Raw genomic sequence first — 14983 nt, forward strand, 5'->3', positions numbered from 1 at the left:
CGCGGGCCCCCGCCGCCGACTCTGGCCTGCCGCCCCGACTGGCAGCCTCCCGGGCCAATCGGCAGCGCGGACGGCCGCTCGTGGGGCGGGACTTCCTTCCTGGCGGGGGCCTGCCGGGCTGCGGTCGGAGGGACGAAGCCCGCAGCCAATGGGAAGCCCGAACCGGAGGGGCGGTGGGAGGGAGGGAGGGAGGCGCGAGGCGAGCCCTGCGGAGGGGAGCGCGAGGTGTGCGCCGCACGTGGAGGGGGGCGGGGGCGGGACGGGCGCGCCGCGCCTGCGCACTGCGGCCCGCAGGGGGCGCTGCCTCGTGGCCGGAGCTCCCGGGGCCTGAGCCTAACCTAGTCCGGCTAGGTGGCCGTGCGAGCTCTGGGGTGGGAGCATCAGGACCACTTTTGTTTCCTAGCCACGTGTTACTACCGGTGTCATGGCATGGGCTCTGGGCTCTCGAACTGTAAATTAATTTTCCAAAGCTGGATCTGCTTCAGGGAAAGCCTGGGCGACTCGCTCCTCCCCCTGAGTCTTAGTTTGCACATCTTGGAAACGGGGACACTCAGTACCATGTAACGCTAGGTCAGGCCGATTTGAATGATAACACATTTGAAACCTGCTGCATTAAAATGACCAAGAAACTCTCATTTAATCCATGAAATCTATAAAGCTAATCCCTCTAAAACCGATTTTTAAATTTACCCGTCGTCGTGTAATTTCACAATTTGTAAACCTTGTTTAGATGAGATATAGACATAATGCTCCATCTTTTTCAGGATCATGTGAGCCATTTGTCTCTCGGACAATAGGACTTCTGCCTGCAACTTGGGGACCATTGTACAGTTATTTTTAATTTCCTATAGGGGCGCCTGGGTGGCTCAGTCTGTTAAGCTCCTGACTTCTGCTCAGGTCATGATCTCGCGGTCAGTGAGTTCAAGCCCTGCATGAGGTTCTCTGCTGTCAGCACAGATCCCGCTTCAGAGCCTTTGTCCCCCTCCTTCCTGCCCCTCCCCTACGTGCTCTCTCTCAAAACAAACAAACAAACAAACAAACATTTAAAAACAACAACATCAGCAGAACTCATTCATCACCTTTGAAAATGACAACTGCACCCACTCCTTATTTACCATGCCTTTATGGCAGGAAACCAGCCCCGGTTGATGAGGAAAAGCACTCTTCACAGGAAAACACCAGCTGATGATATTGAAAGGATGATAGCGAAATCACTATTTTGAAACCACTAATGAAACAGCCATTGCGGACAAGTCGCAGGTGAATGCTAAAACCATTGATTGAGAGGTTACGGGGCAGGGGGCCAGGGGGGTGGGGGGACTGGATAGTCTCGAGTTCACCCAAGATCTTCCCTCAGATTTCCTGCTTGGTGCGAAGAGGAAAAAAGTAACTTTACCATGGATGCTTCATGCCGTCACCACCTTCGTACAGTGACCCCTCTTAGCAGCAAAAGGAGTGGGTCAAGCAGACTGGTGGGCTCCTGCTAGGGGCGACAGCAAGAACCTGGCACCAAAAAGAAAGTTCATGCCCAAAATGTTTAACTTGAATCTGATCCCCCCTGTAGTCCTAACTTCCAAGTTTATAGGAGAAACGCGGAAATATCGACAAACGGAAATGATTGACACCATGAGAAGCAGTCACACAAATCTAGAAGGTGAAATCTCTCAACAGCCTGGCTTCCTAGAGTGAACAGGAGGGGATGAGAGAGACAAGGTGACTGTCCAGAGTTACAGGAGATGGCATCACGACCAGCTTCGATGTGGGCGTCTGTCATTGGACCTTGGGTTTAGATCAAACGAGCTGTCAGCCAGAGAAATATGAATATGGATAATCGTAGGTGATACTTGAAAATGTATCGGGTTAGCAGTGATAATGAGATCATGGCTGTGTAGGAAAATGTCCTTATTTTCTAGAGATGCATAGGGGTGAAATGCCAGCATGCTCATTGCGTTTAAAATACATTAATAAAAAAAATAGATAAAGCAAAAATGGCAAACATTAAGCGTTGTTTAATCTAGATGATGGGTGTTTGGGAGTTCATCAAACTGTTCTTTATACTCATCTATATGTGTGAAATTTCTATAATAGAAAGCAAATTTTAAAAAATGCATCCTGTGCCTGAAATAGAACCACGGTATTCCTTCCTTTAAGAGGTAAACAGAGGGCTGCCCCATTTTCTCATTGGAGGTGGCCATGTCATATCCAACACCTGCTAGGTGCAAACTCATATTATCTCATTTCATCCATAATGCTGAGAAGAAGATGTTACTGCCCCCATTTTAGAGATGAGGAAACTGAGGCTCAGAAGGGGTGGGTGAGTTGCCCAAAGTTGCATGGTGAGTATATGGCAGAGCCGGGGACCTTCTCAATGAGACCCACCCTGACCACCCCATCTAATTCTCCCCCCCCCACCATAGCTCCCCAACCCACCTGACCCTGTTCTAATTTTTCCTTTATCCACAGGACTTAACACCTCCTAATATATGCATATTCACTTATGAAGTCTGTCGTCTGTCTCCCCTAGATAGAATGAAAGCTCCAAGAGAGCAGGGATCTTTCTCTTATTCACTGACGTTTCCTGGGCACAGTGCCGGCCACAAAGAGGGCATTCAAAAAATATTTGTCACACGACCTGAAATAATACTGAATCACCCAATGAGAAGATTAGTTCCTCTTCATTTGTCTTCAGTCTTTCCAATTCCTTCAAGAAAGCCTTGGCTTGGTGCTCAGGTGTCTTTAAGCTCCTCTCTATCACTCACTCACCTACCTTAATGACAAGAGGACAGTCCTAGAGTTCAGATCCCAGGACAGACGATCCTATCTGGTGTCTGGACATTGAAATATTTTGAGGGTCTTTTAAAAATGCCAGTGCCAGCAGCCTTAAAAAAATCCCACCTTCAGAGACTCTGGTATCATGAGTCTGGACTTAAGACACCCCCCCCCCCACACACACACACACAAACACACACTTTTTTTTTTAAGTTCAACTGCGGATTCTAATGTGCAGACTGGGTTAAGAATCACTGAGCCGTAGTTAAATACACTTTTTTGTTGTTACTGTATCGAGTTTTCTGGTTGTTTTTATCTAGGGCAAATGACTTCTTAAAGTGGTAACAATGTTTCCTATTTGAACACAGCGGAGAAAAGGGAGTAGATTTAAAGAAAGACATAAAGCAAATAGTAACTTGAGCTTTTGGCAAAATGCATGATTGATACATGTTATCTCAGTGTTGCAAACGATGAAATTGAGCCACAGAGAGGCTTCAAGTGGCCCGAGTCCCACAGCTAGAAAGTAACATTTTGAACCTGGGGAATCCAGTTTGCCCTCTGCTGCTGAACGTTAGGTGTCTATTGCCGCCTAGTGGTCTCGTTTATTTGCTCCCAAGGGGAGGGCTTGGCCTTTATTTACTGGCCTACCTTTCACCTAATAGACAGCTCAGCCCTTCACAATTTGGGGGGAATCCTCTTTCTGATCTCCAGCATGTTCCCTGTACCTACCAGTTTCTTGCCAGCCACAAATGCACACACAGTCAGCATACTGAACATGACCAAGCTGGAACACAGCCCAGTGGCCAGTTGGAGTCCCATCTTAGATGAACTTCAACTCGGAGCGGGTCTTCTATATCACATTGAAGCCTGTGTCCCTTATCCCATAGGCAATGGGGAGCCGTGAATGGTATGAGAGCAGACCCAGAGTAGGTGCAACAAAGTGTTTCCCCAGGAAAGGGCAGCACAGCGGACGTCTGCTATTTTCACTGTGAAACAATCCCTGAGCCAGAGCCGATATGAGCCTGTAAGTGTGAATTTTTAAATGGCAGCCCTTCCGGGAGAATGCCAACCCATGACAGGGCATACGACTTGAGGGGGAACTTCAACCCCCAACCCCCACTCGCCCCCACCTGCCCCTCTCAGACGCCAGTTAGAGTGGGGCTCCCTCCTGGCAAGAGGAAGCACAGGTCCCAACCTAGCCAATCAAAGGACCGTGACTCTCTGGCTCCCGGGACTGGTTTAGTGGGGTCGGGCATGACCTAAGACCGGCTGAGAGCGGCTCTGGGAGCCGCTCACAAATTTTAGTTGTGGAGAAACTCACATAACATAAAACCAACCGTTAATGATGTTAAAGAATATATACAATTCAGTGGCATTGCGACCACCATCCGTAGCTTGCTCCAAAACATACTCTTTACCCCAAAAGGAAACTCATCCCCATTAGCTGTCACTCCCCGTTCCCTCCTCTCAGCTCCTGGCACCCACGCATCCACTTCCTGTGTCTGTGGCTTTGCCTGTTCTGGACATTTCATATCAGTGAAGTCACAAACCATGTGGCCTTTTGTGTCTGGCTTCTGTCTCAGAGCATCGTGTGTTCAGTGCTTCACCCCTTTTTATAGCAGAATAATATTCCACTGTATGGTCACACCACATTTGGTTTATCCATTCATCCCCCGATAGACACGAGAGCGAGGGAGACACAGAATCCGAAGCAGCTCCAGGCTCCGAGCTGTCAGCAGAGAGCCTGACGCCGGGCTCGAACTCATGAACCGTGAGATCGTGACCTGAGCCGAAGTCGACCGCTTCACTGACTGAGCCACCCAAGTGCCCCATCAATTTACATTTCTATCAGCAATGTGCAAGTGTCCCATTTTCTCCACATTCATTTTTCTGTGTTTTTTTTTTTTTAATTTATTTATGACCAACTTCATAGATACGAAATGGCATCTCATGGCTTTGATTTACATTTCTCTAATGACATTGAGCATGTCCCCTCGGAGCTTCAGTATGTACTTTTCGATTTGGAAGGATGTGAAGCCTAGCACTGCTGAAAGCCGCTTCCCACCACCGCCCCCCCCCCCCCATGAGGTAGACCAGAGGGGTGGAGGGAGACCGACCCTGGTGATGTCACTCAGAAGCCTGGACCCGGCCGTATCTGCAGCTTGCTTCTTCACTTCAAATGTTTATATGCTGATTGTCCTTTTGTCAGTTCAGCCAGCTGGAGTGGAACGCTTTATCCTTTGCTACAAAGAGTCCTCCCTGACGGTGCCCGGGACTTGCCAAGATCACACAGCTACTTCAAGTTAGACGAGCCCAGTATCCAGGCCTCCTACCCGCCCGCTGCCTCTATGCCCCAAGAGGAGGCTGTGAGGAGGGGTCGGCAGGGGCCAGGAGGTAGAGGCTGGGGACACCCTGTTGCCATGCACTTAGGGACAGAGGCTTGGGTGGGAGGGACGGGAACAGATTTACCTCCACTCAAAGTTTTGAACGAAGGTTCTTCACGTCCCTCTAGAGACTCTCTCGCGAGCACAGCTCCTCTCCCCCACCGAAAACGCCGAGGCGACATCTTGCAGACAATTTTGCAGGTTGGCAGAAACACCCTCCCCTCTCTGCCCCTCTCTTCCTACCACCATCCATCCTGGGACCAGAGGTGAAGAACCTCGGGCTTCTAGAATGAGAAATCCCACAGGGCTCTGGAGGCAGTGGGCCTGAGATCCCGATTCGATCGTCCAGCTGACTAACTGTGGGGCGAGGGACTTTGGGGGAAGGACAGACCGGGTTCACGTCCGGGCTGTGTGGTCCTGGGCAAGTTGCTTGCCCTCTCTGAGACACATCTATAAAACGAGAATGTTTGTGTCTCTCTGAAGGGCTGTGGGAGGGGGGTTAGGTTCGATGATGTGTATCCTGGGCATATAGCACACGGTACTCAATAAACGTGAGTAGAGTAGAGGCTTTCAATTAGAGCGGAGGCTAGCCCAGCTCTCCAGCAGGCCAGAGGCCCGATGGGCTAGCCTCTACTCCTCTGGGAGTGAGCGATGGCCTAGATGCCAGACAATCTTCCTTTGCGAAGAATGTCAAGTGGCCCATGGGTACCAAACCCAGCCCGGGCCCTCCGGTTACGAATTTCTTGCCATTTCCTAGCCTCCAGTTCATCCACACCCCGGCAGTCACACACCTGCCATTCTCTCTCCCCAGCACGGCCTTGCCAAGTTCTCCAGGATGGCTGGTCTCCTCTGGTCATGGAAGTTCATCCGGAAAGCGCACCCCCCCACCCCCACCCCGAGCGCCCACTTGAAAGGGCTGCTTCCCCACCTCACGATTCTCTGAAACATCACCTGCTTCATCCCCGTGGCAGCACTCATTAGTGTCTGGAAATGCCTTCTGTGTCTTTGTATTCGTCCAACAGGTGTCTCTGCGTGACAGCAGGGACATCGTATGTCTTTGCTGTCTGGTATCAGCAATGGGTAGTGTCAGACATAAAGCATCTGTCCAACTCCGCGCGCATTTGTCGAAGAGGTGAATGAATGAACGGGAAAACAGACGCAAAGCACATTTTCATACTACAGACAAGATGCTTCCGTTTCAAAGGTAGGAAAAATCACTTCCCCCAGATGAGACGACTAGGAAATCACGGAGCAGGATTCAAGCTTAGCTCTGCCCGACGCCGAGCCTGGTGCTCTTTATATTTCTTTTAAATGTTTATTTATTTTTGAGAGACAGAGCACGAGCGGGGGAGGGGCAGAGAGAGAGGGAGACGCAGAATCGGAAACAGGCTCCGAGCTGTCAGCACAGAGCCCGACGCGGGGCTCGAACTCACAAACCGCGAGCTCATTGCATGGCCAAGGACAGGTCCAGCAGTGACCACCGCTATTTATGAGATGCCCGGGGACCAAGCCCCAGCCTGAGGCCGTTCGCAGTGGATGCCGGGTGATCGCAGCCCGTGGTGACCCAGCCTCACAAAGTGAACAGAAAAGAGGAACTGAAAGAGAATAAGGGCGGGTCGTGGAGTGGACCTATGCCGGGCAGCTCCCCCAGGTCATCAGACTACTGCACGGAAGGGTCGCAAGGTCCCCTGTCTTGGGGTGGGGCCGTGCAGGACGAGGAGGAAGGGGAAAGGGAGCTGGAGGAAAGAACCGTGAGTGTCTCTCAGACTCCTGATCCAGTCCTCCTTCCTCAAGACACAGGGGACTTGACTTGGCAGGTGGTTGGCTGGTCAAGAAGCTGGCAGACATCAGCAGTTCTTGTCATCACGGACTTCCACGTAGGGGAGCCCCACGGGCCACGTGTCCCGAGGCCAGTAGCGGACTTTGAGGGTGTGACCTGGCATCTCATACCTGGCGTCCACCAAGGCCATGGTAACCATGCCATAAGGGAAGGTGATGCTGATAAGCACATGCCTGTGGGGTGCAGGGAGGAGGTGGTGAGGGCACAGGATGTCCCCGAGCTAGCCCGATGCCCCCTCCTTGCTTCTCTCCTTACTTCTCATGGGTCCTGACCTCTCACGGGTTCTGACCTTCCAAAGGGACCTTCTGGACTTGACCCTTGACTGAAACCAGCACCCCCCCCCCCCCCACACACACACAGGCACTCCCAGTATCCGTGCCTCCCCTCTCTGCCCCCAGGCTCCTGCTCCAAGCTCTGGCATCTTGAGATTTTCTGGTTCTGGGGCTCCGTACCTCCAGGGCAGGTCCTTACCAGATGCTGTGCAGGTAAAAGAAGTTAATCCGTTGCCAGAAACTGCAAAGCAAGCGGTCACTGATCCAGCTGGTCAGCGCGAAAGCCCATAACACTACAGACATCTCCATTATGTGCCGAAGCTCCTTGTTGTTGGTCCTAGGGAGAGAAGGAGGAAGATCAGAGCCTGGCTCAGATAGCAGAGCCTGAAGGGGCTGATGGGAAATTCCTCCATCCAAGGAGATGAGGCCGGGAGCAGGGAATGACCAAGAGTACAAGGGGGAGGGGGCCCAATTTGTGCTTGTTGTTAACGTTTGCTGAGCACTTATAGGATGCCAGGTACAGTTCTGAAAGTCCTTCGGGTCAGGGGCGCCTGGGTGCCTCAGTTGGTTAAGCTTCTGACTCTTGATTTCATCCCGGGTCATGCTGTCACGGTTCGTGAGTTCAAGCCCCACATCGGGCCCTGTGCTGACAGTGCAGATCCTGCCTGGGATTGTCTCTCTCTCCCTCCCTCTCTCTGCCCCTCCCGAGCTCTCCTGCACGCACGCTCTTTCTCTGCCTGTCACACACAACATAAATAGACTTAAAAAACAATAATAAAAGTCCTTCAGATCAAAACTCGGCCCTGACAGCAACGCTATGATTCTCGTTTTGTAGACGAGAGAGCAGGTGTGCGAGATTAAGGTATCGCTCTAACCGCACCCAAGGTTACACAGCCAGCAAGTGGAGCTGGGGGCTGAGCCAGGCTTGTCAGACTGCAGATTTCTTAATCAACTAGCCCTTCCCTGTTTGTGAGTTTGGGGCTCTGAGTGTGTGCACAACCGTGAGTCAGTGCAGGAGAATTCCTGTCCGTGTGGCTATGAGAACGTGCATGTCCATATGTGGGAGGGTAAATTCCCTGGAGGCCACGTCTCTTGGGACGACTCATGCTCAGAATCTGTTTCCCCAGCAGCAAAGCTGACTCCGTGTCCTTCAGGAAAGAGCATATGAGGGAATGTGGTGAGGCAACGACTCCTTTATGGTTTACAGTGCGCGGGCCCTGCCCCCTAGTCTAAAACGGGACACTTTGAACGTCACACGAGAAAAAGAACAGTGAGGAAGCACTGGCGAAATCTGAACAGAGTCTGAGGTCTAGTTAATACCATCGTCAATTTCCTCCTTTTGAGGCTGTACTATGGTTACACAAGACACTCCATTGGAGAGGCTGGGGGGAGCTGGGGGAAAGGAGACACAAAACTCTGTACTGTTTTTGAAACTTGCCAGGAGTCTGCAATCACTTCAAAATAAAAAGTTAAAAATACAGCACGGTGATTGCAATGGATCGAAACACCTCTAGGACGTAAACATCCATGCGTTCATAATAATACTTTTTAAAAACTTTCCGGGGTCCCTACTCAGGTAAGGCCCCAACTCATTACGCTAGAAATGGATCAGTTAAAGGAAACACTCAATGATCAGTCCTATCATTCCTGTGCAAAGCGTATTTCAAGGTTGATGAGTGAAAGTCCTTCTTAATGGAGGAACTCCAGATAATCACTGCAGGAGGAATTATGGGCCTGATCAATCTTAATAGCACTAGATGTGGAATAACCACTCATTATGGGGGCCTAATGGGATGGAAAAAGAAGCACCCAGAACCACACATGACACATTCTAGCCTAAAAACATGTAAACCTAAATCCAGATCTAAATGTTAATTTTCAGGAAATACCAAATATGTGTCTATATCTATCTATATCTCTATATCTATATCTATATCTATACCTATATCTATATCTGTATCTATTCTATATCTATATATCTATAAACACAACGAAAGACACCACACAGGAAGCAGACAGCTACATCTAGAATATTCTACAGGACAAAATGATGAAGTTTTTCTGTTATCAAATCAGAGGCAGGAAGACAGGGGAGGGAGGCAGAGACTGCTATGATATAAAGAAAACCTAAGAGACTGTGTTTGCATCCCTCTTTCAACATGACTAGTTGTAAGAAGACATCTTGAGAAACTGAGGCAACATCACTTCAATCTGGGTATTGTCAACTTGGTTAGCACTGTGTGCACCATATCTAACATTTGTCCCTCTAGATCCTTCCCTGATGCTCTCCGGTCTGCCCTATGCCCCAGGGAGGTGGGATGCTGAGTTGTGTGGACTGAATGCTTCCAGTTAGATTAGCTAATGGTTTCCAGTTGAGTTGGCCAATGGTTTCCAGTTGGAGTGGCCAATGGTTTCCAGCTGGGTTGGCCAATGGAGCACCCCAGCAAGAAACCAAAGGATACGGGGAGAGTACAGTTAGAATATTTGTTTCTCTGACCTCCTCCATGTGGGGTTGACTCAGGCTAGCTGCAACCAGCAACTGGAGGTGACATTTCTTGTAAGGAGGCCCTCTCCGCAGGGCTCTCTCCTTCCAGACTCTTGTAATCACTCCCTCCCATTACCCCCACCCAGGTATCCTGATGGTCATAGGAGCCCACGCTTATTAGCACAGGGGTTCTAAAGTCCCTGGTGATTTTCCTACACCTGCCATCTCCTTTGTAAATAAGCCTTTTATTCAGCTCTCCTCAAATTGCCCCATTTGAGAGTCCCCCCCCCCCCACCTCTATCCTGTCAAGGTCTAGTATGGGTTAAAAAAAAAAACCCTCTTAATTAGGAGGGTTAAATCCTGAAAAGTTCATAGGTGCCAGTGTGTGGAATCTGGGGGAATGCATAACGCAAACGCTGACAGTTGTCGAGGCTGGTTAGTGGGCACACGGAGGTTTATGGTGCAATAGTCTCTGCTTGTACGTATGTTTGGGGTTTTCATGATGCCAAGGACAAGTTCTGCTATCAGACAGCCTTCGGTTCCAATCCCAACAGTACTCCTTGTTAGTAGATGATCTTGGGGAAAGCATATCCTCTCCTTGAGCCTGGAGTCGATGAGCACTCTGGGGCTGGGACTCAATGAGTAAGCAGGGGAGGGGGGTGCCTGGAGGGTGATGGGAGCCACCTCCCCGGGCAGGCACCTGCGGCCACTACCCACTTCTTATACTCCTGGAACACGATGTAGAGGATGTGCACAGCGATGCTGTTGAGAGCGTATGCGTTGATCACAGGTCTCAGGAAGGACAGGAAGGTGCTGACCACCGTGGTGATGAGGACCAGACAGGTGAACCGGGGCCTGAGGGAAGAAGGACTCAGCTGTGGGAGGGTGACTGGAAGGGTCTGGTGGGGGGGGGGGGGGTCAGGCAGGGTCAGGAGATCTTGCGGCAGAGGTAGATGAGCAAAGGGAAGGGGTTCTAGGGAGCCCAACTGAACTCAGAAAAAGATCTTGAGGCTCCCGGGTGGGCTCAGCAGAGGGTCCCAAGAAGGGTCGAGGCAGGGTCTGAAGGGGGTGGATAGGGTGACGAGAGGGTCTCAGGGAAGCTCAAAGGGCTTAGTCAGCTCAGCAGAGGGTGCCAGGGCCCAGGCCAGACAACGGGTTAAGGGAAGTCAGGTAGGATTAAGGAAGAAATTACGTTGGTCCCAGACACTATCAGAAGAGGGGTCCAGGGAGCCTCAGGTGGGTCAAATAGCATCAGGAGAGAGATTCAGAGGGGTCTCGGGTCAAGAGAGGGGCCCAGGAGGATCCAAAGAAAGTTCCAGGGAGCTCAGGTGATAGGCTCATGGGAGAGGTCCCTGGGGCCCAGGTAAGCTTAAGTATGGGTTTGGTGGGTTTAGACACATTCTGGAGAAGGTACCAAACTATCCAGGTAGGATCAGGGGAGGATTTCCAGAGGGGGAGTTAAGTCAGATAAGGTCGGGAGAAAGCCCTGATCCGGCTGGTCGGGGGAGGGATTCCAAGGAACTCAGATGGGCTCTGATGGGACCCACAGAGGACCGGCCCCAGCCCCACCTGTTCTCTCCTAGGAAAGTGGGGAAGTAACAGCGAGGCATCCATATGCTGTAACTACTGGCCAGCAGCCACAGGATAGCAATCTCATCCAGCAGCTGGCCCAGGAGGCTAAGCGTCATGTGGAAATACATGGAGAATAGGCCTGGAGCAAGAGACAAAGGTAGGTGGTCAAGAGGGCTGTCCCCCCAACCCCCGCCATCCCAGTGTCACAGACCCCCACCTACCTATGACCATAAAGAGGATCCAAGTGATATAAATGCAGCGGGAGCGTTTCTGGGCATAGGGGTACATCAGAAACATCATGAGAGGCCCAAAGATGAAGAAGGTGACATTGCTGAACTGGAAAAGAGGAAGACGTGGGGAGGGGGTCGTCAGAAGCGGAGGCAGAGGAGGAAACCCTCAGTCCTTAGCCATTGGTCATCTGCCCTCTTTCAGGCAGTTAAGGAACCCAGACTCTGGCAATCGGTCGGTTGATATTGGCAGTCAACCAGTCATCAGTACATTCGTCACTCCGTCTGTTTTTCTATGAGTTCATTCACTCATTCACTCAACGAATGTGGCAAAGTCTATCTACTGACTTTCTGCAGCATACATTCTCCCCCTTTTCCTTCTAGAAATAAGATCCCCAACTTTAAGACACAGCGGCGCAACTAAAGACTACATTTCCCAGCCTTCCTTGCAACTCGCTGAGCCCTTGTGACTTGGTCTGACCAATGGGATACGAATGCAAATGAATCTATTACTTTTTTTTTTTTTCATTAATGTGAGCTACATTTATCAGGATTTACTGAATTAGAAAGTGAAACAGGGGGGCGCCTGGGTGGCTCAGTCGGTTACGCGGCCGACTTCGGCTCAGGTCATGATCTCACGGTTCGTGGGTTCGAGCCCCACGTTGGGCTCTGTGCTGACAGCTCAGAGCCTGGAGCCTGCTTCGGATTCTGTGTCTCCCTTTCTCTCTGCCCCTCCCCCGCTCATTCTCTCTCTCTCTCTCTCTCTCTCTCTCTCTGTCAAAAAAAAAAAAAAAACATTAGAAAGTGAAACTGAGAAATTTTCAAAATGCAGGACTACACCAGCACACATTCCCTTGGCCATCTGAGAGATGATGTCATCACTCATCACAAAGCCCCTAGAAGATTCTACGGTACCCTGGTGAGATAATTAGAGTGAAAAAGGCAGATAAAATCTTCATGTTATTATGAAAATAATTTTCATCTCGAGGAACCTCTGAAAGCTCTAGAGACCCCACAGTGTCCCTGGACGCTGTTTTGAGAACCATTTCCCTGTGAATGGCAGAGCCAAAGGGCTTGATAACGTCGAGTTGCTGAATTCAGCTATTCCAGAACCATCTACCTCCAGACTTCCATTTCAAAAAATAATCAGATATGATCCTTTCTAGCTAAGCTGTTTTTAGTGGGCTGTTTCATTTGAAACCAAAGAATACCAGTTCCTGGGATTCTGGGTCCAAGTGACGTGGGATTGGATCCATACTCCCCCACCCACTAACTAGGAGGAGGTAAAATCAATGTTCTAACCTTCCATGTCTGCATTTCTGACATCTGCATTATCGCTCCCTCTTTGTGTCCTTGACCCAGAGGTCCCCAGGTCTCACTAGTCTATGAGTACAATTAAGGTGACAAGAACGTTTGCACCAGAATTCCAAGGGTTCAGAGTCCCTGACTGCTGATACAGGACTTCAGTGCCCCTCAAAGTTTCCCCCAGATATGTCTGGGCCACAGAGATATCTCACATGAGCTCAGAAAAAAGGTGTTCTCACATATATTAAAAAAAAAAAAGGGGGGGTGCGTGGATGACTCAGTCGGTTGAGCGTCAGACATCCACTCAGGCCATGATCTCACGGTCCGTGGGTTCAAGCCCCGCATCGGGCTCTGTGCTGACAGCTTGGAGCCTGGAGCCTGCTTCAGCTTCTGTGTCTCTCCCTCTCTCTGGTCCTCCCCTGCTCATGCTCTTTCTCTGTCTCAAAAATAAATAAAAAACATATTAAAAAAAGAAAAGAAAACAAAAAAAACGTGAGGTCAGCCTGCTTGCTCACTCATTTGCAGCCTTCTCTCCCCAATAAAATCTTCCTCTTGTAAAGGTCTCTTTCGTTGCCTGAATCCCATCTTAGAAAGTGAAGAAACAGTGCCCTGTTAACTAGGGCACTCCGTTATTTCTCAACGTCCTGAAGACTAGGGCGCAAGTCAAAAGCAATGAGCTATCACCCCACACCAGTCAGAATGGCGAGTATTAAACAAGGGAAGAAGAAGAAATAACAAATGTCGGGGAGGATGTGGAGAAAGGGAAACCCTTGTGCACTGTGGGTGGGAAAGCAAATTGTGCAGCCACTGTGGAGGCCCCTCAAAAAATTAAAAATAGAAATACCACATGAGCGGTTATTTTGCTGCTGAGCGTTTACCCCCCAAAACACAAAAACGCTAATTTGGAAGAGAGGGAGACACAGAATCCGAAGCAGGCTCCAGGCTCTGAGCTGTCAGCCCAGCGCTTGACGCAGGACTCGAACCCACCAACTGTGAGATCATGACCTGAGCTGAAGTTGGACACTTAACCGACTGAGCCACCCAGGCACCCCCAAAATCTTTAAAACCTATAAAGAAGATGTGGTCTATACATACATCGGAATACCACTCAGCTGTAAAATAGCATAAAATCTTGCCATTTGTGACAAATGGATGGACCTAGAGAGTATCATGCTAAGTTCAATAAGACAGAGAAAGACAAATGCTGTGTGATTTCACTTTTATGTGGAATCTTAAAAACAAACGAACAAACAAACAAAGAGAACAAATTCATAAATACAGAGAAGGATCTGGGTGTTGCCAGAGGGGAGGGGGGGAGGGGTAGGCAGATTATGCGAAGAGATACAAGCTTCCAGTTGCAAAATAAATAAGTCACAGGGCTGAAAAGTACAGCACAGGGAGTACAGTCAAGAATATTGTAATGACCTTGCGTTGTGACAGACGGTAACTATACTCACCGTGGTGAGCATTGTGGAACATATGTAATTGACAAATAAAACTAATATAATATTGTGTGTCAACTACACTTCAATAAAAAAAACTACAGAGCGTGGTGGTGGGTATAGGGAAATGATTTACCTGGTCCAAGGCCACCCTCTAGGAGCCTAGGTCCTGGGCACCAGGCAGGTGTCCCAAGGCAGGCGTCCTTCTGATTCTAGGGAAGCCCATGGCTCTCCTTGGGTGATGGCAAACCAGCTCAAAAGCCACCATGAGGACCCTTGGAAAACTGGTTTGGCACGAATGGAACTGGTCTGGTTCCACTCGTTTTCCATGTCCTTGTTTTCCACGCCAAGGTGTCTGATGCCCACCAACGGACAAGTCAAACACATGTCTGGCATGGCCACCTAGCTCACAGTGACTACACACTTGGTGTGTCTGAATCATGAGCCCTGCCCCCCTCCCCCCACTGGAGTAGACGCCTATCCCAAACTGGGCCAATCAGATTTTCTCGGGAATTTGAAACTTGGAGCGAACGCAAAGCCTGGGAATCACCAAGATTGTGTCATGCCATTGTCAGTTCCCTAAGATCTGGGGATATCGTCTCGATGTTTAAGATATGTCAGCCGTCTTGCCACCACAAACAGACAAGACTGAGGCCACGGGGAGTCTGCCTTTGAGCTAAATCCTCC

General features: G+C 49.9%; 1 protein-coding gene across 3 annotated transcripts in view; it reads right to left on the reverse strand.

The window, feature by feature from the left end:
- Positions 1 to 6344: 6344 nt before the first annotated feature.
- The window catches only part of ACER1 (alkaline ceramidase 1), a 45519-nt gene continuing 36880 nt past the window's right edge, over positions 6345 to 14983 (reverse strand). For all 3 annotated transcript variants that reach the window (XM_060629983.3, XM_060629984.2, XM_060629985.2), the window contains 5 exons: positions 11544 to 11658; positions 11320 to 11461; positions 10468 to 10605; positions 7465 to 7602; positions 6345 to 7166 (listed from right to left, as the gene is read on the reverse strand). In XM_060629983.3, the coding sequence (XP_060485966.1) occupies positions 7001 to 7166; positions 7465 to 7602; positions 10468 to 10605; positions 11320 to 11461; positions 11544 to 11622 (663 nt within the window). In that variant the 5' untranslated portion in view covers positions 11623 to 11658 and the 3' untranslated portion in view covers positions 6345 to 7000. The remainder of the gene's footprint in view (positions 7167 to 7464; positions 7603 to 10467; positions 10606 to 11319; positions 11462 to 11543; positions 11659 to 14983) is intronic.

This window comes from Panthera onca, chromosome A2 (assembly GCF_046562875.1).
Source record: "Panthera onca isolate mPanOnc1 chromosome A2, mPanOnc1 haplotype 2, whole genome shotgun sequence".
In the NCBI taxonomy this organism is placed as follows: Eukaryota; Metazoa; Chordata; class Mammalia; order Carnivora; family Felidae; genus Panthera; species Panthera onca.